General features: G+C 41.7%; 2 protein-coding genes and 2 pseudogenes across 2 annotated transcripts in view; 3 read left to right on the top strand and 1 right to left on the bottom strand.

The window, feature by feature from the left end:
* The window catches only part of MTRF1 (mitochondrial translation release factor 1), a 28,105-nt gene extending 21,440 nt beyond the window's left edge, over positions 1-6,665 (top strand). The window contains exons 9-10 of the mRNA XM_016158168.2: positions 993-1,091; positions 6,395-6,665. Of these exons, the coding sequence (XP_016013654.1) occupies positions 993-1,091; positions 6,395-6,508 (213 nt within the window). The 3' untranslated portion in view covers positions 6,509-6,665. The remainder of the gene's footprint in view (positions 1-992; positions 1,092-6,394) is intronic.
* A 1,427-nt stretch (positions 6,666-8,092) lies between these two features.
* Positions 8,093-14,793, top strand: LOC118609395 (annotated as a pseudogene).
* A 506-nt stretch (positions 14,794-15,299) lies between these two features.
* Positions 15,300-20,657, top strand: LOC107517444 (kelch repeat and BTB domain-containing protein 7). The gene has a single exon (XM_016158164.2). The coding sequence runs from the start codon at positions 15,598-15,600 to the stop codon at positions 17,635-17,637; it is 2,040 nt and encodes a 679-aa protein (XP_016013650.2). The 5' UTR covers positions 15,300-15,597; the 3' UTR covers positions 17,638-20,657.
* A 720-nt stretch (positions 20,658-21,377) lies between these two features.
* On the bottom strand, positions 21,378-22,556 carry LOC107517434 (annotated as a pseudogene).
* Positions 22,557-23,448: the final 892 nt, after the last annotated feature.

The raw sequence follows: 23,448 nt of genomic DNA, 5'->3' as shown, positions 1-23,448 counted from the left end.
AATGAATAAATGTCATCATTTTAACAAAGTGTTGTATGATTTTAAATTCTGAAAAACGAAGTTTGACTTTGAGAGAGGTTGAAAGAGAAAGCAGACCCCAGAAATAACCATGCTTTTGTATTATTTTCAGATCTGTATGCTATGGTAAATTTGGAAGATTTTGTGTGGGTTTTTTTTTTAGGATAATCAGTTGCATGAAACTAAACATTTCTCTTTTCACCTAAATGTCCAGGTCTTTTTATACTTTTGTGTAGTAGACAAGGGACCAGAGAAGAAAATTTATCAAAAAACCGTGCTTTAGGAAGAGTAAGCAGAGCAACACAGTGTAAGCAGAGGAGTGGAAGCTGGTCGGGAGGTTTTAGAGGAAGGGGGTGTACGAAAGTAATGAGCCCTGAATGACAGGCAGTAGACCTGCAAAGGGCAGAATAGAAGACGAGACTCTTGAAACCGCTGGAAATGGCAGAGTCGTATGAAATGAAGGTGGTTTCAGTGTCTGTATCAGAGCCGGGCAGGTAGTAAGCAACCTTGAAATGTTGACTAAATTGCAGGATGTCAGAGTTTTTTACTTGGATCACAGGGAACACTGTGGTGTTGAAAAGAAAGAAAACATTCATATTAGTTAAAGGGAAAAGTTTGAAAATGGTATGAAACAAATGTAGTAAAACATTAAAATCTGTATACAAGACAATAGAGACTAGTTTAGGAACGGAAGTTTAGTAATCGATTAGTTAGAGGAGACAAGATCATTTTGCTGTGTGTTTTTGGAGTTTGAAGTACCAAAGAGACATAAGTGCTTATTCCATAACTAAGCTTTAAATGCTGTTGTCTTAAACATGAAATTCTGACCATTCTTGTTTTTTGTCATTTTTTTATATATGACTTTAGGAAATATCAAAAATGTTAAAATAGAGAAGTCACTTACAAGTACTTTTTTCATTATAATAAAGATAACTATAAAGTTAAAATATGAACTATTTTTTCTTACGGCACAGGTGGGAACAAGAGCCCAGTCAGAGAGAATTCGGACGTATAATTTCACCCAGGATAGAGTCACTGACCACAGGATAGCATATGAAGTTCGTGACATCAAGGTAACCTCACTGAGTAAGCTTTATGTACCTTCGGTTTTCGAAGGCAGTGTGGTCAAATTCTAGAGAGTAATGTCTAAAATAATAGTAAATTAAAATCATTAAGCCAGTTTTTTAATACCCTAAACTTTGCAGACATTTTTATTAGTTTGCTGGTAAGAAATGTGGTCTTTTGCCAGTTTGAAACAGTCATCTTTCAAATTTCGGATTCTCGTTAATGTGTTTGCAAAACAGCCGTGCACCGCTTAGCCGTGGGGATGGGATACGTTCTGAGAAATGCATCGTCAGGAGATTTCATCGTTGTGTCAACACGACAGCGCCCTTGCCAAACCTAGGCGGTCTGGCCTACCGCACCCCTGGGCTGCAAGGTGCAGCCCGCTGCTCCTAGGCCAAAAGCCTGTGTGTACAGTATGTCACTGCACAAAACGTGGGGTGAAATCAGACGCCCGAGGAAATGCCACAGTCAGGGGGTGCAGTACATAGGGCCGCTGCCACTGCAGCACACGCGCCGTTGTAGAGCAGGCTTTCTTTTCACGGGAGGACAGAGCACAGTCAAAAGTAATGAAAAGTATGCTCTAGTAAATACATACACCAGTAAGGTCGTCGCTTACCATCATTATCAAGCCTCGCGTACCGTACAGCACAGCGGGTTTGCTTATACCAGCCTCACCACAACACATAAGAAATGTGTCGTGCTATGTATGACCCGACAGCGACTGTGGCATTTAGGATGTCACTAGGCGAGAGGAATTTTTCAGCTCCATTATAGTCTTACGGGGCCACCGTTATTCATGCAGTTGGCCGTTGAACGAAACGTCGCCACGCAGCACATGACTGCACATGGACAGACGCGTGTCCCTTTCCACTGCTGCGAAGCAGAGGACCGCAGGCTTGGTGTCTTACAGTGGTGCCCGCTCGTTATCTCACGGTTGCCGTAGGGCAGGACTCCGGGCAGGACAGGGCCGAGTTCACTGCTCCAGGTCCCGCGAGGCCGCGTGCCTTTCTGGAGCTTGGAGTCCTCTGAGGCTCATTCTGGGTGCCGGCGGAATTCCATTCCCCCGAGTCGTAGGAGCCAGGCTCCCATTCCCTTGTGGCCGAGAGCTGGATGCCGCTCTCAGCTCCTCAAGACAGCCGGTACATGCTCGCTCTGTGGTCCTCCATGGGCCTCCTCCCGCCCTGGGTCTCTTGCAGGAATGCCTTCGGCCTTCTAAAGGGCTCACTCGCTTAGCTCAGGCCCATGTGGAGAATATTCCTTTTGATTAACTCAGAGTCAGCGAGTCGCCTCCTGATCACTGGAGTGGTACTCTGTCGCAGCCACAGCTCCTGCCCGCACTCAGGGGCGGGCGTCACGCGAGGTGTGCCCGGGGGCATCGTAGATTCCTGCCTGCCACACGTGTCATCATCAGGGCAAAGTGTGACAGTGATGCCGTTGGGGGAAAGGCCCTCTCGATGTGGTTCGAACATCAACCTACCTAATCCTATCTAGCCTGAACCACTGGTACTGGCATTTAGTGATGAAGCATAGAAAGATCTCCGTTTGCCTCCACTGAGCGGGAGGTGAACTGGCTCCCGTAAGAGGCTGCGGAGAAGGCAGGAGGCGGGCTGTGGTCCCTTCTTGGTGCCTTGAGATGCCCACGGCTTCTTTCACTTGACTCTGCCCCATCCTATATTCAGAATTAAAGTCCTGGTTTCACAAGGGAAACGTCTGGGGTTTTAATGTGTTTAGAAATTTCTGCGTCTCTTATGTCATCTCCTGTCTTCTCAGCAGTGGAAGGCTGTCTCGCATAGGGACACGATCGCCTTGTCGAGAAGGAGAACATATTTGCTCATTTCCTTTTCCTCAGGAAACACAGCAATAAGCAAACATGTGTGGCCATAGTGTTCCAATTACACCATAATCTTTCCGTTGTTTTTTTCAGTAGAGGTGACGGTTTCCCATGAGACTGTGACATTCTTCTGACCAGCGATATTTTTCAGAAGGGCGCATAGGTGCTCGGTATGGCGCTCAGTCATGAAACTGGCAGATTGACTGGCTTTGATGTTTATAAAATGTCTGGCTTTGGCCTGAATACTAACATGTTATTACTACCTAAACCAGCACGCCAGACTCAGAGATGATAAGGAAAATCATATTGGTACGCTCTGATAATCATTACTCAACTTATTGAAAAGAAAGAAAACATTCATCTTAGTTAAAGGGAAAAGTTTGAAAATGGCATGAAACAAATGTAGTAAAACATTAAAATCTGTATACAGGACAATAAAGAGACTAGTTTAGGAATGGAAGCTTAGTAACTGATTAGTTGTAGAAGAGACAAGAAAAGTGACCAGGGCCTTAACCCAGGGCAGCTGCCGTAGGGCAGGGTGGAACGGGTGGAGAGGAAAGATAGTGGCCGTCTGGGTCTCTGCTCTCTCAGTAGTATTCTAGACCCTCGACGTCTCCCTCTACCGCCCACATAGCTCCTGATGGAACTGCTGTGTGCTTACGTGATCATGATCCTGACCCTAGACAGTAATTGATTTTGCGGGGAAGAAAGTCTGGACAAGCCCTAGCCCATGAGTTCTTCCCAGGACCTTTAAAATGGAGACAAAGAGGGCCATCCTCTCTCAGTGGCGGGAGCTGAAATATGTCAGTCTTACAAGCGGCGGAAGCCACATTTCCAGCCGTGGGAGAAGGCAGTCTTCAGCGAGAGAAGGATGAAGCCGATACAGTGGAAGGATCAAAAACGAGAACCGGAGAGTGATGACGCGAACCCACACACACATTTATCCCCGAGGCCCAGCTGCGCCCAGGGTGGCATCGGCAGCCCTGCGCAGCCGATCCTTGGCGTCCGGGAGGTCGCCCGGTATTCTCGTGAATTCCCCTGTAGGTGATTTCATTTTTATTTGTCTGCGTAACAAGCACGGACTGCCAGGTGACGTACCGATTCGTATTTTATTGTTTCTCAAAGTCCTTGTGCGGATTCGTTAGCATCGCCTGACTCCTGCCCTATATCCCAGCTGCACTGGAGATGTCCCTTTGTCTCGGGGTTCAGATGCACACTCGACCCTTGGAGACTGCAGGGTTCGGGGCTGCTGACCGGAGCCTCGCGGATAACCCAGTCGATGGACACACACTACACAGCATGTGTAGAAGTTACTGTGTGCTTCCAATCATGGAAGCTGGAGAAAAGAAAATGTCGAGGAAATCGTAGGGTTCATCTGAGTTTCTTTCAAATAATAGCAAATCTCAAAAAAAATTTTCAGTATATTTACTGAAAAAAGACCCACGTGTAGGCGGGCCCGCACGGCTCAAACCGCGTTGTTCAAGAGCCATAGGCGCTCTGTGTCCGGGCCTCTCTCCATACTCATTCTTTTGACTGAAATGCTCTGCTTATTTCTGTTTGAAGAAATACTCTTCTCTTTTTAAGCTCTAAGTCAAACGTCTCTTCCCTCAGAAACGCGTCCTCGACGCCACCTTCTCATCAAAATCAGTGGCTCCCTTACAACCCTCACTCTCCTCTTTGTTTTTAAATGTCTCGCACCGTATCATGATGCTTGTGTATTGCCTCGCTCTCCCTTTAGATTATGAGCTTCTGAAAGGTAGGAAGGATAAGCGCTCATTCATCTTTGATTTTTTTTTTTTAATCTCTAGCACTCAGGTTAATCCAACTGAACTGTGAATGTGATGTGATTATCAATAAGAGTACTAATTCTTGTTACATAATTTCCAAATGATTCACCTCAGCAGTACCATAAATAATTTGAGCTTCAGGCACACTCATTTTATAAGCAATTTTCATATTATGGTCAAAATGTTATAAATCTCAATTTAAAATTTCCATTATAGTGCTTTTGTTTTCCGTTTAATTTTAAAGTTTAATTAGGTTTTACTGCATGCTGGTGTTTTATGGAAAACAAAGGTAATAAGTCATATCTTTTCCCCTATAGTTTAACTTGAGAGATAAATGCAACTTTGACCATTCAAGAAAGACTAAATAAAAGATTAGTTCATGCCTACATCAAAACTTCAAGTGTTCTGTGTTCCGTTTGATGCCTACGTCAAAACTTTAAATGTTCTGATGCTGACATTAAAGATTTCTGTTAAGCCAGTGTCTGGATTCTGAGCATTTCTCACATGTGAGAGTGACTGGCTAATCCCAGCAACACTATTACCCAGAACTTCTGTAACACAGAAAGGTACTCGGAGTCGTGATTTTAGTCATTTCTCATCAATTTTAGGGAAGACCGCAGGGAGGGCAAACCGAAATGGTGTTCATTCAGTGGAATTAATTAGAGGTTAACATGAGAGATTTTTTTTCTGAGCTTTTTATTTTGAAATTTTCAAGCACTCGTGTTTAAAGACTCGTTCAGGATGCACCCTGTACCTCGATGCAGCAGTTGTCAACGTTTTGCTGTGCTGACTTCGCCTCCTCCACCTCCTCTTTCTCCCTCTCTATACACCTGTGTTGCCATTGAACCATGTGCAGGCAAGTTGCACACTTCAAGACGCTTGTCCCCTAAATATTCCAGCATAAATATTTTTCTATTACATAGGACTTCTAGGTTTTAAAACTACTGTATTTCAAATTCAAAAAGAAAAAAAAATCAGAATTATCATGAACCACTTATGGATTAAATAATTTATATCGGGACGTTTGGCATGAGAGGAGTGAGCTGGAATGGGGGTGGGTGGCTTTATCTGAGCCGGGTCCAGAGAATTTGGTACGTGGGGTGTCAGTCTGCACAATAACCTGGGGCTTTGGGGCATTTCAGTCTTTTTTGTGCTCATGAAATAACGTGATGTAAATGAAAAGGGTGGAAATTTTCAGGACAAAAATAAAAAAACCTTATTTTATTCTAGGGTACAGGAGAAGAAAAGATTCAGCAAACATATCCTACCAAAGATAGTTCGAGAACTTAGAACTGTGTTGGCAGGAAAGTCAAGCAAAGGAATTTGAGAGAGAGAGGTGGTGAATTTCAAAAGCCAATTCGGATCTCAGTTTTATTGTCTCCAGAGTTATTGGAAGGATTCAGATCCTACCAGATCGATTTTAAACAAAATGCTAATTTAAACAATTATCACAAGAGTATACTTCCAATTTATTCTTTTGGATTCACTTTTTACATAAAAAGCCAATGCTAACTGGGTATACTCCGAAATTAGCAATCGTGTTCATTGTATTAGTAATTATGTTCATTATATTAGTAATTAGTAATCTTTTGTTGCTATTAAATAATGACTGTAAAGAAATGAAATAAATATATGCTTGATTCTTTGCTTCATTTATACTTTCTTCCTAGTAATAACTCTCTCTTTTTATCAGAGATTTTTATGTGGGGAGAAGTGCCTGGATCAGCTAATTCAGAGACTGCTTCAATCAGCAGACGAAGAAGCCATTATTGAATTTTTGGATGAAAACCTTAAATCAGCAAAGTGAATGCGGATTTATTATTTATTATTACATAAATGAAACAGACCTGTATCAAGAAGCAAACTGAGGCGTGGGAATCTTTGCGAATGTTCATAAAGTAAAGCTAAAAACACGTACTTACTAATGTATTTTTTAATAAATCAAATCACATTTCTTGACCTAAGAGTTTATTTTAGGTTTCCTGTAAACTGCAGTCCAACTCTTCGAGTAGAGAACAAGCATGAATTGTAGAAAAGAGAAAGTCTTGAAAATTATGTGATGTAGGACAGGTCGCTAGTTCTATTTATATGCCTTTCCAAAAACCATCTATAAATTAAACATTTTTCATCTATTACCTCAGGACATTATAACGTGGTAAAATTTAGTGAGATTTATAAACTTCATAAATCCTATTTAAAAACAAAGTATTGTTTGATCATGTTCTCCCCACGTCTGCATGGGTCTTCTTTGGGGACACCAGTTACCTCTCATGTCCCAAAGATGGGCATGTGAGGTGAATTGGTTTGTCTAAGCTGTACCAGTCTGGGTGCGAGTGGGTGGCCTTGTGATGGAAGGGCATCCAGGGCGGGCGCCTGCCTTGCTCCCTGAGCGGCCAGGACGGGCTCTGGCTGCACTTGACCCTGGACTGGACTAAGCAGGCTGGAAAATAATGATCTCTCTTGTTTTCATTCATCTTTTTTAAATGCGTGTACTGCTCCTATTTATTTCAATGTTTAACATTAGAAGTGTTGTATTTAGCTGTTTAGTGGTGTTTTTGTGACCAGAAATCTGCTCTAGAAACTTAGGTCTTATTTACATCAATTAGCCTTCGGTAAAATTGGTTTTCTTATATGTCATTTCACTTAAAGTTGCAGTTCTCAAGGACTTAGCAACGATATTAAGTGAGGACTTAACTATATGTACTATTTTTCCTATACATATATACCTATGATAAAGTTTAATTTATGAATTAAACACAGTAAGACATTAAAAACTAAAAATAGGAAAATGATAAGAATATGCTGTAATAAAAGTTATGTAAACATAGTCTCTCAAAATATAGTGCTGTACTCACCCTTCTTGGCAAGATGTGAGATGATACAGTTGGCTACGTGATGAGTCGAAGTGAGGTGAATAACGTAGGCCTTGTGGCGTAGCGTCGGGCTGCAGTAAGGGCGACTTGAACTCAAGCACTGAGATGCCTTGACAGCCGATCTGATAACCTGGACAGCTACCGAGTGACTGATAGTCGGGGAGCATATACAGCGTGGAGATGCTAGACAAAGGGGTGCTCCATGTCCTGGCTGGTCTGAGTGGGATGGCTCAGCATTTCATTACATTACTCAGAACAGTGCACAATTTAAAGCTTATTGTTTAGTTCTGGAATTTTCTGTGTATTATTATTTTCAGACCACTGTTGAAGGCGGGTAAGTAAACCTGTAGAAAGTGAAACCGTGGATAAAAGTACAATAGTTAGAGTGTACGGCCATGCTACCCTGAACAAGCGCGATTCTGTCTGATCTTGGAAGCCAAGCTAGGTTGGGCCTGGTTAGTACTCGGATGGGAGATCATCTAGGAAGACCAGGTGGTGTAGGCATAAAAAATAAAACAATTAAGGGATTGTAAGCTGACAAATTCTTTGCAACCTGTGAGGTCAACCAAGAGTCGCCTTGCCAAAATAAATAAATAAATAAGCACAATAGTTAGTAATTATTCTCAGGAAGTTTCTGAGTAAAAAAGAGGGGTTCTTACTTTAGACATTCCTCAGAGAGGAACTATATGCCAGAAAAGACTTAGCGAATGCAGAGTACACAAGTGCATGAATGCCAGGAGCAGGGGCGACTGGGGTCATCTCAGAAGCTGCCCAGCACTGTGAGGAACTGAATATTGATTTGATGCAAAATATTTCCCCACAGATTGCATACTAATTATTGGGGGAAACGTGCCATTACAATGGAGAGATTTGAGTTACCATACTTAGCATCAGCAAGAGAGCTTCCCGATACGATACAGTATGAATTTCCTATTATCTATAAAGTAGTCTTGCCAAATGTTTTAATACAATTTAATCTTTAGACTTAATTGACTTTATAGTACATTAAGGGGATGGATGAAAGTTAGCAACAGCATGAGGAAGCAGCCAGGCAATTCCAGAAGGTAAGCCATTCTACAAAGCAGTCTTGTAGGACTCTTCAAAAGGTCAGTGTCATATGGAAATTACTCCCCCAAATGTTGGGGGATTAATCCAAAAGCTAGAGAAATACAACCTAAATATGTGAATCTTGGTTGGATCCTGAATTGGACAAAACTAACAAAAATAAAAAAACATTTTGGGGATAATGGAAGAAAGTTTAATATGTAATAACTATTAGATCATATTGTACAATTATTTTATACAGTTAGGTATGATGATGGATTTATAATGTAAGAAATGTTCTAAGGATATGCGGAAATGTTTTGGAGCTGTGCTATGAGGTCCGCAACTTTCAAATATTCCAACAGGGAATATAGTCAATAACATTGTGATAAGTTTGCACAGTGATAGATGTTTACTGGAATTAGTTGCGTGGTCACATTGTAAGATATAAAAATGTCAAGTCTCTATACTGTATGCCTGAAACTAATATAACCGATATAGTTGTACTTAAAATTTTTCATAATTGTGCTTTTTTCCAGGAAAAAAAAACCACTAAATACATAAATCCTAAAACATGATTTCTGCAAAAAAAAAAAAAAAAAGAAGGTGAAAAATTGTAAGAGGGAAGGCGAGAGCGAGGGGTATGGATTTGTTGCCGTTCATTCGCCTGAGGATCAGTGCAAACATTTTCTCCCTGCCAAAGGGAAGGCTGCAAGGGGAGGAAGACAAAAGGGAAAGCGCTTCTTCAGCCACACGCAGGCTCCATCTCGACACAGCCACCCAGATCCCTGCCCTTCCTTCGTCCCCCAGTTTTTCCTTAAAGCACACAATGTATTCTGAGGAAAAAGAAGTCAAAACAAGTAGCAATGGAGCTATGAACCTGCCCAAATCCCGGATGGTGCTATTAGGTGGTTAGGTAGCCACCGTGTGACTGGAGAGAAGACCCTGCTCTGTAACCATAGAAACGCCAACACTGAGGGCCCAAGCCAAAAGACCGCCCCTCAGCCCTCCCAGAAGAAGAGAACTCATTTTTCAAATACCAATACCCCTACATCCTGGAGCCCAAGGAAACGAAGGGCCATAGCATAGCAACCAGTTTAGGCCAGCCACAAACGCTTGGCAGCTAGGAGTACTCTGACCTTTTCACCTCAGCCGCATTATACCACCATTTAATGTCATGCATGTGCCCGGATGTTCATGAATCTAATAACACCGAATTCTGGGAAGGAACATGTGCAGTTAATAGGTTATATAACAGCCAGCTGTCAATCAAAATACCTCACCAGCTAGCACTACCCTTGTAACCACCCGTCACGGACCAGATATAAGACAGACCTCCCCACCTCTGCGAGGCTACAGCCCTCTCAGGTGTAGCCCAGTTCTCTCTTGAAACGCACTTCAGTAAATCTTACTTTTCTAAACTTCCCTGATCTGTAACTCTTTACTGTGTCGGCGGAAAGGACCGAGGTCCCCCCAGCACTGCTGGGGCAATGAGGAACTTAGCTCACCCCCAATATGAGTTTTTCTCAAATTTCTGTATACAGTATACACAGAATAACTCGGGGATCTTGCTATTATGCGGTTTTTCATTCAGCAGGTCTGGAACCCATGATTCTGCATTTCTAACAAGACCAGGTGATTGATGGATACTGCTGGCCCACAAACAACTCTTGGAGCGGTGAGGACCAGGACCTCTATTATTAATTGATGAGTACTTTCAGTTGTTCTACATTTTATTTTTATACACTGAGATTCAATTAAACTCGTAATGCTGCTTCATTCAGGTAGACTTGTCAGTCTTCCCACCACAAAGATAAACTTGATATCTTTTAACTGTTAGTAGAAAAATGTTAGGAATGGCCATATAAGCCAAAGATAAATCAGCATTCTTGTAAAATATCTGGAAAGCTAAAGCTTATTGCTTTAGTCGATCAAACCAAAAAAATTAAAGTTCACTGCCTCGTGCACAACATTAAAATATCAAGGAATAACCAACTTTAAAAAAACAAATTTTAGAGATATTTTTAAATCGATTTTGAAATTGAGTCAAGGGTTCAACAAACAGATACCCAATAAAAATTTAAAAATTACTTTAAAAAGCATCCGACTCACACTGGAGGCAGTAGTGATTAGGAGGACGTGTGCTGGGGCCGGGCCTCTGGGATGCTGGTAATGGTCTATGACCAGAATGGAGGTTACACGAGTGTATTTATTTTGTGATAATCCATTGCATTTACAATTTTGATTTGTTCCCTTTTCTGTACATATGTATACTTCAAAGTTTTTTTTTTTTTAGCAATAAGTGTGAAACATTTTTAAAGCATTTAACAGGTGTGAAACCAGTTGGCTGACACTGAACACGGTGGAGCCGGAGTGACGCCCAGGGCAGCCCACTCAGTAGGCGCTCTCCAACTGCGTGAGAGTAGGCCCACAAAAACTCTGGCCGCCAACGACTGAAGGCAGCAAGGGTCATTTTGGGTACAGATATAAAGGAGTAAATAGTTTGTAGACTCTACTTAAAAATCAGAGCGAGAAACAACACGACGGAGCCCAGCTTTTTAGAGTTGACGGCACCCGACACACCCTGACCTGAGTCGGCGGGGTGGAGAATGGAGGCAGTCCTCGCCTTGCGTGGGAGAAGATGGTGGTAGAGAATCTCTTATAAATGGCACCGAAATCTAAATTCCGGGAGGGCGAAAGGGGGCTGTGCATTCATGGGCAGCTTCTTTATGAAGCAAAGGGTGTAACAATTTTCATAAAGGGCCAACAAGTTACATACTTTGCATATTACAGTGGTTGGAATGAAAACCGAGATGAATGGGTTCCAGAAAGCAGAGTACTCAAGTACACGGGAACCAGTGTGCAGAAACAGAACTTCAAGAAGCCGAGCAGGAGCAATATTCAGAGGGGAAGATGAGAGGGGCCGCCCCACGAAAGATGTGCGATCTACAAGAGAAAAATGTTGGAGTCACCCAGAAATGGAAATGGTGGCAGTACCAGTGAGGTACCTTAGCTTCCTCAGAAGAAAAAGGGCCTAAGCAGGCGCCGATGCTGGAAAGGTTCACAAACAGAACCGAAGGTAAAGATTTTCGAAGAATTGAAATCATAGTTTGTTGATGGCCGAGAGAGACTTAATTACTAGGCAAGAATAGCTTTTTTATCTTTCTGCCAAGAAGAATATGGATTCGATTGTAAGAGGCTCGTGAGAGATTTTGAGCAAACGCAAGTAAGCAGTATGATGTTAATAAAGCTGTGTCAGGAATAAAAGAATACTGGAACGTAAGGTAGGGCGCTCAGCTAACTCTACAAATCTGAAAAACTCCATTATGCCGAAACCCTCAAAGATTGTCCGGAGGCACCCCTATCCCAGGTGTACACGGAGCGCCAGCCACACCTACTGAGACTCGGAGCATTGTTGGTCAACACACCTCTACATGAGGTGAGTCTTAGTTTATGACTGAACTATCTTCGCAATCTCCTGGCAAAGAATTCTGCATCTTTATTTTAGTGCCAGCAATTATGAAGTGGCTCCTCTTAAAAGCAGGTATAATTTACAGTAAATTAGATGCACAGATTTTAAGAGACAGTTCATTGAATTTGTCAATTGCATACATTTGTGTAATGTATCCGATCAAGAAGAGAACATGTCGATCACCCGTGAAAGTTGCCTTGCGTTCCTTTGCAGTCAATCCAGAAATCCACCAACTCCGTCTCCCCCCAACAGTGGCAGCCTGTGTTATCCACCACAGCTTGTTTGCACTGTTCTGGAACTTTACATAGATGGTCATACAGTATATACTCTTGTATATCTGGCTTCTTTTGTTCAACATAAAATTTTTGAAACTCATTTACATTGTTGCAGGTATCACAGGTTGCTTTTTATTTTGGAGAGGCATTACACTGTATATACCACATTAATTTTTTTCATTCTCCTATTGATGCACAAATGGATTGTTTCCATTTGGGGGCTAATATGGATAAAACTACAATGAACATTCTTACACAAATCTGTTTTAATTCCCCTTGGGCAAATTCCTAGGAGTGAAATTATTGAGAGTACAACATTCAAAGAAACTGCCATGTTTTTTAAGGGGACAGACCAGTTTACATTCCCATTATTAACATATGAGGGTTCCAATGGCTCCCTGTCATCACCAACATTTGGTATTGTTGATCTTTTTAAGTTCAGCCATTCTAGTGGGCGTGCAGTGTTTTCTCATCATGAATTAAATTTGCATTCATCGATGATGAAATTGAGTAGCTTTTCATGTTCACTGGCCATTGGCTGTATGTATTATGAATGTTTTCCCCAGTCTATGGCTTGCCTTTTTATTTTGTTTCCACTGATTTTTGATGGGCAAAACTTATAATCTTATTGAAGTTAATTTTATCACTTTTTTTTTTTTAACATTAGTGTTTTCTGTGTCCTAAGAAATCTTTGCCTGCCTCAGAATCACAGAGGTAGTCTTCTATGTTTTCCTTTAGAAGCTTTATAGATTCCACTTTTCTGTTTAATATTAAGATCCATTTCAAATTAATTTTTGTTTATGGAATAAGGTAGAGGTCAAGATTAATATTTTCTTGACATTGTGGTCCAGTTGTTTCAACACCATTTGTTGAAAAGACTTTCCTTTCTCCATTGAATTGCACTGATACCAATGCTATGTTTCTAAAATTTTAAATTCAGTTCCTCAGTTGCACTAGCCACATTTCAGGTACTGAAGAGCTACAGGTGGCTTCTGGGCACTGTATCAGGGCAGATAGAAAATATTTGCATATCTCAGAAAGTTTTGTGAGAGCACTGCTTTATGCCTTAGGGGCGCAGTGTCTACTAAATATTTTAGATTCTGTAAAAGGTAATCTAAACCAAATAACAAAGCTTAGGCAAATATAAGGAAGCTAAAATTCAATCACTGAATTTGTATGAGGTACCTAGAGCAGTCAAATTCAAAGAGACAAAGTAGAATGGTGGTAACCAGGGGTTTGGGAGTGGGGGAAAGGTGTGTTATTGTGAATGCGTACGGCGTTTCAGTTTTGCAGTTCTGCAGATAAAAAGAGTTTTGGAGATGGATGGTGGTGATGGTTGCAAAACAATGTGAATGCACTTAATGTCAAAGAAACGTATCCTTAAAATTGTTAAAATGGTAACTTTTATGTTACATATATTTTCCCAGTATAAATTTTTTTTGTTAATTGCTGTTTTCCCCAGCTGTTGTTTAGTGCAGATGAGAAAGCAATCAGCGTTACTAATGACTTAATTCTCTCTGGTATATCTCAGGGATGCCCAGCAGAGGTACAGAGAAGATACTGGAGCCCATGCTCCACTTAGTTTAATGTCTCTTTCCTGGGGTATTTCCAGTAGACCCACTTCAGCTAGTAGGAAAAGAGAGAAAAAGAATTCAAGAGTTATTCTCCTCCTATGTATTATCCACCTTTCGTGTAATATTAAACATTTCATTCATTAGGTAATGGTAACACATGGCAAACTAGTAGCTGGAGCAGTCTGGTTTTTTAAATTAAAGTTCCATACTAAAATCTCTAATAACCTGATTTTGACAATTTAGCAGAAGATGTTGATCTATATGTATCTATGTGTATATTTCAACACTTATAAAGCATCGATTCTACTATGTAAATTTAAGAAATGTCAGGGCATGTATGAATACTGAGCTAGGAGGATCTTGTGCTTTTGTACAATACAAGGTCTGTTTCTTTAAATATTTTAATTTAAAACTCTCATTAAAAGCTCTTCTTGGGCCAGATAGTTTTTATTGTCTTATGCATTGTAGGATGTGTAGCAACTTGCCTGACCTCTACCCACCATATGCCAATATAAAAAACAAACAAAAACCTCTTAATAAAAAAAATTTCTGAATTTTCAACTGATTTGTGAAAATGAAGTGAAAGGAGCAATATGAGACTACTTGAAAACACTCATATTAAGAGGCTATGAAAATGATCTGGCTACCTAGGAGACAAAGTGTTTATTTGGTGAGATAGGAACCCATCTATTCAAATACATGATTTGCATATTTGAGGCCATCTATAATGGCTGTTCTTTAGGACCTGATTTTTGTCTAAGATGTCTTAATGAACCTATGGATATCGTAGAGTATTGAAACTATTGTAATACCCATCAAAACCTTAAAAAAATAAAATGCAATATCAAAACCTAGAAGTTTTCTTTGCAGAAATAGCTCATGGTTTCAGCGAAGGGGTGACTCATTTTTAATAAATTCTACAGTAAAAGCTAACAATGACTGAATCTTTATGTACTAGGCACGATGTAAGCACTTAATTATTGTTCTAACCAAATATTTATTGAAGCTTCCTATATCCTATGTAATTTATCTCATTCCATCCAAACACAATCCTATGAAGACTATTATCCGCATTTTACAAAGAGGGAAAAGTTCTCACATAATTAATGAATATCGCAATTAATGAATACTTAAATGGGGCTTCTACTCTGGACTTCAAAGACAAAGTTTTAAACCATCAAGTCGAAGAGAATTAACGCTTTCTAATTCTGTTAAAGCAGGCCACCCGCAAGAAACCTCGCGATATTACTCAAACTACTACTCCCAACATGCAAAGCGGCTTCTGTTGTTCAGTTTACGCCCAGTCTAGGGGGGGCCCGGCATGCCTCGGGACTCGCAAGGCATCCTGGGAGTCGTAGTTCAGGACACCTACCGGTATTGCCAGCGCAGCAGGAGCGGCTCTCGGTTCCTGCCAGCGGGTTCAGTGAGGGCGAGCTGAGTCAGAGAAAGGGCGCGGAACTGGGAGAGGGTGAGTCAGATGCTGCCTGTGCTGTAAAGAGAGCGGCGCCTTGGCACACTGCTCACTTAGGTAAATGGACTCGTGCGGCCGTCTCTCCGGAGATACCGTTGTCTTTGCGCCAGCGGGAGCCCGGTGAGGAGGAGCCATAGCCGGGTCCTTGCACCCGTCTCGCCTTCAGCGCCCCGCCGCCATCTCCACCATGCAGTGCCGGGAAGACGCTCCGCGCTCTCGCCGCCTCGCCAGCCCCCGGGGCGGGAGGCGGCCCAAGAGGATTTCCAAGCCCTCGGTGTCGGCCTTTTTCACGGGCCCCGAGGAGCTGAAGGACACGGCCCACTCTGCCGCGCTGCTGGCACAGCTCAAGTCCTTCTACGACGCGCGGCTGCTGTGCGATGTGACCATCGAGGTGGTGACGCCTGGCAGCGGGCCTGGCACGGGCCGCCTTTTTTCCTGCAACCGTAACGTGCTGGCTGCCGCGTGTCCCTACTTCAAGAGCATGTTCACCGGCGGCATGTACGAGAGCCAGCAGGCGAACGTGACCATGCACGACGTGGACGCCGAGTCCTTCGAGGTGCTGGTCGAATACTGCTACACGGGTCGCGTGTCCCTGAGTGAGGCCAACGTGCAGCGCCTTTACGCGGCCTCCGACATGCTGCAGCTGGAGTACGTGCGGGAGGCCTGTGCCTCCTTCCTGGCCCGCCGCCTTGACCTGGCCAACTGCACCGCCATCCTCAAGTTCGCCGACGCCTTCGACCATCACAAGCTGCGATCGCAGGCGCAGTCCTTCATAGCCCACAACTTCAAGCAGCTCAGCCGGATGGGTTCGATTCGGGAGGAAACTCTGGCAGATCTGACCTTGGCCCAGCTGCTGGCCGTGCTGCGCCTGGACAGTCTCAACATAGAGCATGAGCAAACAGTGTGTCACGTGGCCGTGCAGTGGTTGGAGGCGGCCCCCAAGGAGCGGGGGCCGAGTGCTGCCGAAGTCTTCAAGTGCGTCCGCTGGGCACACTTCAGAGACGAAGATCAGGATTACCTGAAAGGGCTGCTGACCAACACCACTGTGAAGAAGTACTGTCTGGACCTTATTGAAGGGGCCCTGCAGATGCGATATGGTGACCTGCTGTGCAAGTCTCTGGTGCCAAAGCTGGAGTGCAGCAGCAGCTCTGTCGTATCCGCAGCAGAAAATCCGCCCCAGAGGCTGGGTGTGTGTGCCAAGGAAATGGTGGTTTTCTTTGGCCATCCCAGAGATCCCTTTCTGTGCTATGACCCATACTCAGGGGACATTTACACAATGCCCTCACCTTTGACTAGCTTGGCTCACACAAAGACTGTCACCTCCTCAGCGGTCTGTGTCTCTCCCGACCACGACATCTATCTCGCTGCCCAGCCCAGGAAAGACCTCTGGGTGTATAAGCCGGCGCAGAACAGTTGGCAGCAGCTGGCAGATCGCTTGCTGTGCCGCGAGGGCATGGATGTGGCCTACCTCAATGGCTACATTTACATCTTGGGTGGGCGAGACCCCATCACCGGAGTGAAGCTGAAGGAAGTGGAGTGCTACAGTGTTCAGAGGAACCAGTGGGCACTGGTGGCCCCTGTACCCCACTCTTTTTATTCCTTCGAACTAATAGTGGTTCAGAACTACCTTTATGCTGTGAACAGCAAGCGCATGCTCTGCTATGATCCCAGCCACAACATGTGGTTGAACTGCGCTTCTCTGAAACGTAGTGACTTTCAGGAAGCCTGTGTCTTCAACGACGAGATTTATTGTATCTGTGACATCCCGGTCATGAAGGTCTACAACCCAGCCAGGGGAGAATGGCGAAGGATTAGTAATATTCCTTTGGACTCAGAGACCCACAACTATCAGATTGTCAATCATGGCCAAAAGTTGCTCCTCATCACTTCTACCACGCCGCAGTGGAAAAAGAACCGAGTGACTGTGTATGAATATGATACTAGGGAAGACTTGTGGATTAATATAGGTACCATGTTAGGTCTTTTGCAGTTTGACTCTGGCTTTATTTGCCTCTGTGCTCGTGTTTATCCTTCTTGCCTTGAACCTGGTCAGAGTTTCATCACCGAGGAAGACGATGCACGGAGTGAGTCTAGTACTGAATGGGACTTAGATGGATTCAGTGAGCTAGACTCTGAGTCGGGAAGTTCAAGTTCTTTTTCCGATGATGAAGTCTGGGTGCAGGTAGCACCTCAGCGAAATGCACAGGATCAGCAGGGTTCTTTGTAAACATTTTGAAACACTAAGATGTTTCTACTGCTATGGAATGTATCTTAAACTGATACCCTTTCCTTTTCCTGGAAAAAAAAAATGTCAATTAGAACAGCAGATTTGGTTTAGAAAGAGTGATGTTTGAATTACTTATGTAATGGTACAAAATTAAAACAGTCCATGAAATCAACCTATATAATAATTTACTGTGCTAAAAGTCAAGATTAAAATATGCAAAAAATGAACTATATAATTAATTAGAATGGTGGTTTTTTTCATTGTTCAAGTATTTGTTGCACCCGTGGATTGTTTTGATTAGTTACACTTTATATTTTGGTTATCTAGTTTTCTGTTAACTTTTTTAATTCTATTTAGTGCCATAAGGAATTTAACTTTAATTGTTGTAATAGAGAATTGACTAGAAGCTGTTGGTAGGGTTTTGAAGGTATTTATATTTTCCTTCAGAATAATGGAAATAGTTGTTCCAAATCTTAGTTTTTAGTATTCTAAGTTATAGTTTGTTAAAATTTGGTTTATTTTTCCCTTTTGCAAAGGAAAAGGTTATTAAATAGCGATTTCATCTTGATAGAGTGCAGAATGGTCTTAGGAGCTCACAGAAAGTAAAAAATCAAGATTCTGTTGTTTTAAAAGAAATTTAGCTTCTAATTTTGGAATATAGAATGTATATTTGCTAAAGTGACCATTTTTCTATCTCAAAAACATTCTAGTAGTGTCGCCAGTTATTTAAACACCCTTCTAAACCAAAAAAATATATAGGTATCTTGATTTTTAAGTTCATATTTTCTTCTGTACCTGATATAGGCTTCATTGAATCAGAGCAAAAATCCTTTTTTTCACTGGCCATGTGATTGAGTAATATAAATTTTTATCCACTGGTCATGCCTTGTCTTAAAAAATTTATATGCTTTCATAAAATATTTTGGCTATATAGTTTTGGTGTTTGTCTTAGAGTATTCTTCAGTAGGAAGTGATTTACTCTTTACTGTTTTTGTGAGGTAATATTAGTTTTGAAAATATGTATAAGCTAAAAACAGTATTTTATTGAAATGAGTAGGTATTGTGTCTATCAACTATAGCAGAAAACTTTAAAACTAAGCTGTGTATAGAACTGTTTTGTGTAGCATTGAAATCTTCTGTCAGTTTTGTAAGTTACTATAAATGATTATCAGCTTGAAGGTATTTTTGTATTAAAAGTTGACAGTTAAAGAACATAAGTGGATGATGGCATTTGGGGCCAATAGTGAAAGTATATTTCCTCCAAAATATTTCCCTAAGCCGTGGTGTACATGATTATTTTACTAGGGTATTCCTATCTGTTCTGTGTTTCTCTGTGAACCATGCTCCAGTCTTTGTTTTTTTCATTTTGTTTTGGGCTTTTTATTTGTTTGTTTGTTTTGTTTTGTATCACCATAATGTAAGGGAAAGTCCAGAAATAGAAACTAAATTACACAAATATGACATTGTTAAATGCAAGAACATTGGTGTTTAACCTTTTGAGGGTCTGTAAATACGTATGATTGTCGTAATACCTATACATGATAAATGGTGTGCATATATAGATGCTTTTGGTCTATGAATTTTTCTAGACACACTTAGAATTATCTTGAATCTTCATTCAACAACATGCTGATTCCTCTTCTTTGTTTATTCTCTAATGACCAAATGCTAACATTTCTTATGCCCTGGCAGAGTACTGAGGAGTGTGCTCTGGGATGCGGAACTGAATTTTAAATGAAAAAGAGAGAGAGAAAAGGATTAAAACAAAACAAACACACACGAATAATGTTTTCTTAGCCATTTTGACTGGCCATTTGAAGAGTCCACAAGACATTCCGATTTAACATTATTTCTAGTGAAACAAAGCATGCTTTAGTGGTCAAAGGCTAACTTTTGTTCCATTTAATATCAGGGATGGTATTAAGCACTGTTCTTAACATAAAAAGCTAGTTCTCAATAGTGGTATTTTTTGGCCAACTTTTTTTTCACCATTAACTTCTCCTTGATAGCTTTTTGTTATGTAAGGTTGAAATGCTTACCTCAATGAGATTATCCATCTGCAGAATTAAGGTAGGCAACCGATTGATAGAAGACATTCTCTAAATTGTCATTCTCAACCTTCAAGTTAGGTGTAAGCCAATTAGTAGTAATGTCTTGGTTTACAAAGAGATTTTCTTGGGAAGGATTTTGGTTTCCTGAGATGTTTGTGAATTAGGGAATAGATGTTAATCATTATTTCAAAGATAAGTGATCTGTACATGGTTAGTTACAAATAAAACCGGCACTGGAACCCAGGCCTTCTGATCTCTTAATTTAGTGTCTGCGCTGAATGTATGAAACTCACTTACGCAGTGAGTGACACAACTAGCAGTGTGGAAATCCCTTCCTGTCAGGAAAGCGCCTCGATCGCAGTTGGCACATCTTCTAACACATGCTCAGTATGTCGTCGTCAGGACTGCTCTAAGATTTAGAATGATCTTGATTATTTTTTGGATCTGTGTAGTCTGAAAAGTTTAGAGAACCCAAATTGTTTTAATACTTAAAACATTCAAACGGTCAAGTGGCATTGGTGTTTCCAGAAGGGAAAAATAAAAGCAATTTAGCAAATAACTTGTTTCATTCAGGTTTAGAATTAAATTTGTTAGAGTTGGCTATTCGCCGCTCATTAAGCTAGGAATCAGGGCTTTGCCTGATGTCATTTTTACCAATTTGTACCGAAATGAGGAAAAAAATGTAAAACATGAGTGAGTTTTAGTGAGTAGACTAAAATTATTTAATCGAATTTGTTTTAATGTTCGAACATTGGAAACACAAAAAGTTTGCAGCTCTATGTTAGTCCCTTAAACTTTACATAAAATTTACTTGCCTTTGAAATCCTACCGTGACAACCAGAATGTAGACTTGTACAGTCCTCTTTAGATATGAACTCTTGGAATCATTTTGTGTCGCGTGCTTTTTAAAATAAAGTTCATGGCCTTTTTATTGGAAAAAATAAAAAGATTAGCATTTGCAACTTGGAATTGGACATAAATTGTAATTTCTTGAACAGTAGTGTTGATGGTTGTTCTGAAGTTCACAGCCACTGCCTACCTCTGCTGGCTCCAAGTTGGAGGTTTTAAAATCAAGAGAGTCCAGAGATGCTCCCTTTGTAAAAGTCTCTTTTAAAAAACTTGTATGAACAGTGACAGCCTGACACTCATTTCATTCCAGTACAATGCAAACAACACTAAACCAACACAGGGGCATGCCACCAGGGTGTGTCACCGTCACCACAGATTGGGGCACAGGGAAGTAGAAGGGGGCCATCCTGTTAGTGGGGCTACATCTAGACAGTTTATACACACATCCTGAGGTAAACCAATTTTAACAGTGTTTGCTTTCAGCAAACCAGCTGTGACGATGTATGCTCACAGACAACTAGAACCCATTTGAATAGGTTTTGAATTCGTTTTTTCATTTTTTATTTTGAATGCAAATGCCTGACTCTGCTCAGTTGTCAAGCTGCATGCATGAAAAACCAGGCCAGCCCAGTGTTAATCATTAGCAAATGGAACTACAAGGAGTCCACTAAGGGCTTCCTCATCATTAAGGTAGTGCATTCGTATTGTTAAACTGATGTGTAGCTTGGTCTTGAGGGCACAAGACTACCAACCAATACATGCAGATTTCTTTTTTTGCTTGTGGACAGAAGGTACTTTCAACATTCAATTTTGCTATATAGAAACAATGAATAAACGATCTTTTTTTTTTTTTTTTTTGCAGGTGTTGAGTAAAAGATACAGTTTGATTCTTCTAGAGGGAGACAAAAGAGTTGAAAGTAGGTCTTCATTTTGCAGTCATCATCTGTGTGAATTCTGCGTATTCGGCTTGTCCGCCCCCCGTATCTGCTTCTCTGATCATTTCGTCTTCTCCATCTGTTAGTTTTTCTCCTAAGTTTGTCATGACGTGAGGTAGTTCTGCGAAACTGCTGTAGCCACTGGCATCCTCGTCAAAGGCTCGGAATGCCTTACGGATTTCTTCTTCACTGTACCTTTTATTTTTCCAACCATCATAGTCAAAAATTCTGAGAAGTCAATGGTGCCATTACCGTTCAGCATCCACTTCATTGGTCATATCCTGCAGGTCGGCTTCCGTTGGGCTCTGACCCAGTGACCTCGTGGCAGTTCCGAGTTCCTTTGTTGTGATGGCGCCTTCGTCATCTGTGTCAAACAAGGAGAAAGCTTCTTTGAATTCAGCTATCTGTTCTTCAGTTGGATTAAAATGAATGAGCCACGGTGCTAGCGAAGGGTGCGCGAGCAGAGGGGAGGAGGTGGACGTGTCTGTGCTGACGCCGCCAAGGCACGCCGCGTGCCGAGCGCTCTTAGCTGGTTTACTTCACTCTACCCTCTCATCAGACCTCTCTCAGAGCGTAACGTCTTCAACACCCTTTCATCACTGCAAGTCTAAGGTATTCATTATAGCAAATATGTTGAGCGTGAAAGTATCAGGAGGCAAAATTATTTCTAGAAAATGTGACTACCAGTCTTAAGAGAATTCATTGGTAAGCTACTTTTAGAACCATCAAGGTAGTTAAAGTATATACAAACCAGTTGTTTTTTATTGTAGAGAAAAAAGAAGGCAATGTTCACAGAAGTTGCCAAGTCTTAGGGTACCACGCAGGCCATAGGTTTTGTGCTCTGGGCTGTTTGGTCACCCAGATGGATTCCATCAGCTCCTGTTCCTCGCTTCTTTAACTTTGTGGGCTAAACATGGTCCAAGACCAGAAAGTGTAGGGAACACATAGTGTCGCATACCATTCCCTCCAATTTTGACACATTTTCTCAGAAACCGGCCTGCTCTGGTCAGTCACCTCTCTCTAGTGGAATGAACCTTTCACATTCTCACCTCCAAAGCAATCTTAGCTGCTTGTTAACCACCATATCTTCATCCGAAATATTTTGCAGAGCAAACTGTTCCTTACTTCTGGGGAAACTAGGAAGTAATGACAGCTCTTACTTCAAGGCGCAGTCTGATCCAGCGTCTGAGTGACCTCATGGCTTTCTTTGTACAGAGGAGATACTGTGGGACAGTGTTTTCCTATACATTAGTTAGAATCTAGGTGTGGTTGTGCAAAGGGAAGTTGTGCATATCATTTCTGGTCAGGTGACATTGGCCACATCTTTACTACATGGCCACACCCCACTGCGCGGGTGCTTGGGAGAGGCAACCTTTATGCTGGGTCGACACGTATCTAGTAAAAACTCAGGAGTTCCTTCTTGTAGAATGCCGAGGAAGGATATGGTATAAATACCAATCTCTACTACACCACCTGGCTAGATTTTATCACATGGCAGCTAAAATGATGGCCACAACTCCGAAGACACAGTCTAGAAAACCCAGAAAAAGACAGTGTTTTCTGATATCTCTGTCAGATGAATCCAAAGGGGCCTAGGACTCTGCCTAGCCAAGTCTGGTCACTTGTTATAGATGAAGTTGGGGGGTGAAAATTTTGAGGAAGACAGGTAAGAAAATAACCCCAGTAAAGGGTTATAGTTCCTCCTGTGGCAGACGATAGAGACCGCCGAATTCCAAAGATGGGCATGTTCAGGGTATAGCATGTTTTTTGTTTTGACCTAATCCTAGGATGTGAGGGGAAGCTTGGGATGGGAACAAGCTGGCAAAATTGGTAAGCATCAGATCTCAAAGGCTTTGTATGCCATGTCAAGGAGTTGACTTTTTTTTTTTTTTTTTTTTTTTGGCATACAGTGTGACTTCATTGAGAATTTGTAAGTAGGAACTCGACAATCGAATAAGTTTGATTGAGCCTCTCTG

The sequence above is a fragment of the Rousettus aegyptiacus genome, unplaced genomic scaffold (assembly GCF_014176215.1).
Source record: "Rousettus aegyptiacus isolate mRouAeg1 unplaced genomic scaffold, mRouAeg1.p scaffold_m13_p_11, whole genome shotgun sequence".
NCBI lineage: Eukaryota > Metazoa > Chordata > Mammalia > Chiroptera > Pteropodidae > Rousettus > Rousettus aegyptiacus.
This window is presented reverse-complemented; position numbering and strand designations above follow the sequence as displayed.

What these genes read in the sequence shown, in the direction of transcription:
- LOC107517444 (XM_016158164.2), top strand. Translation starts at nt 15,598, where the DNA reads ATGCAGTGCCGGGAAGACGCTCCGCGCTCTCGCCGCCTCGCCAGCCCC.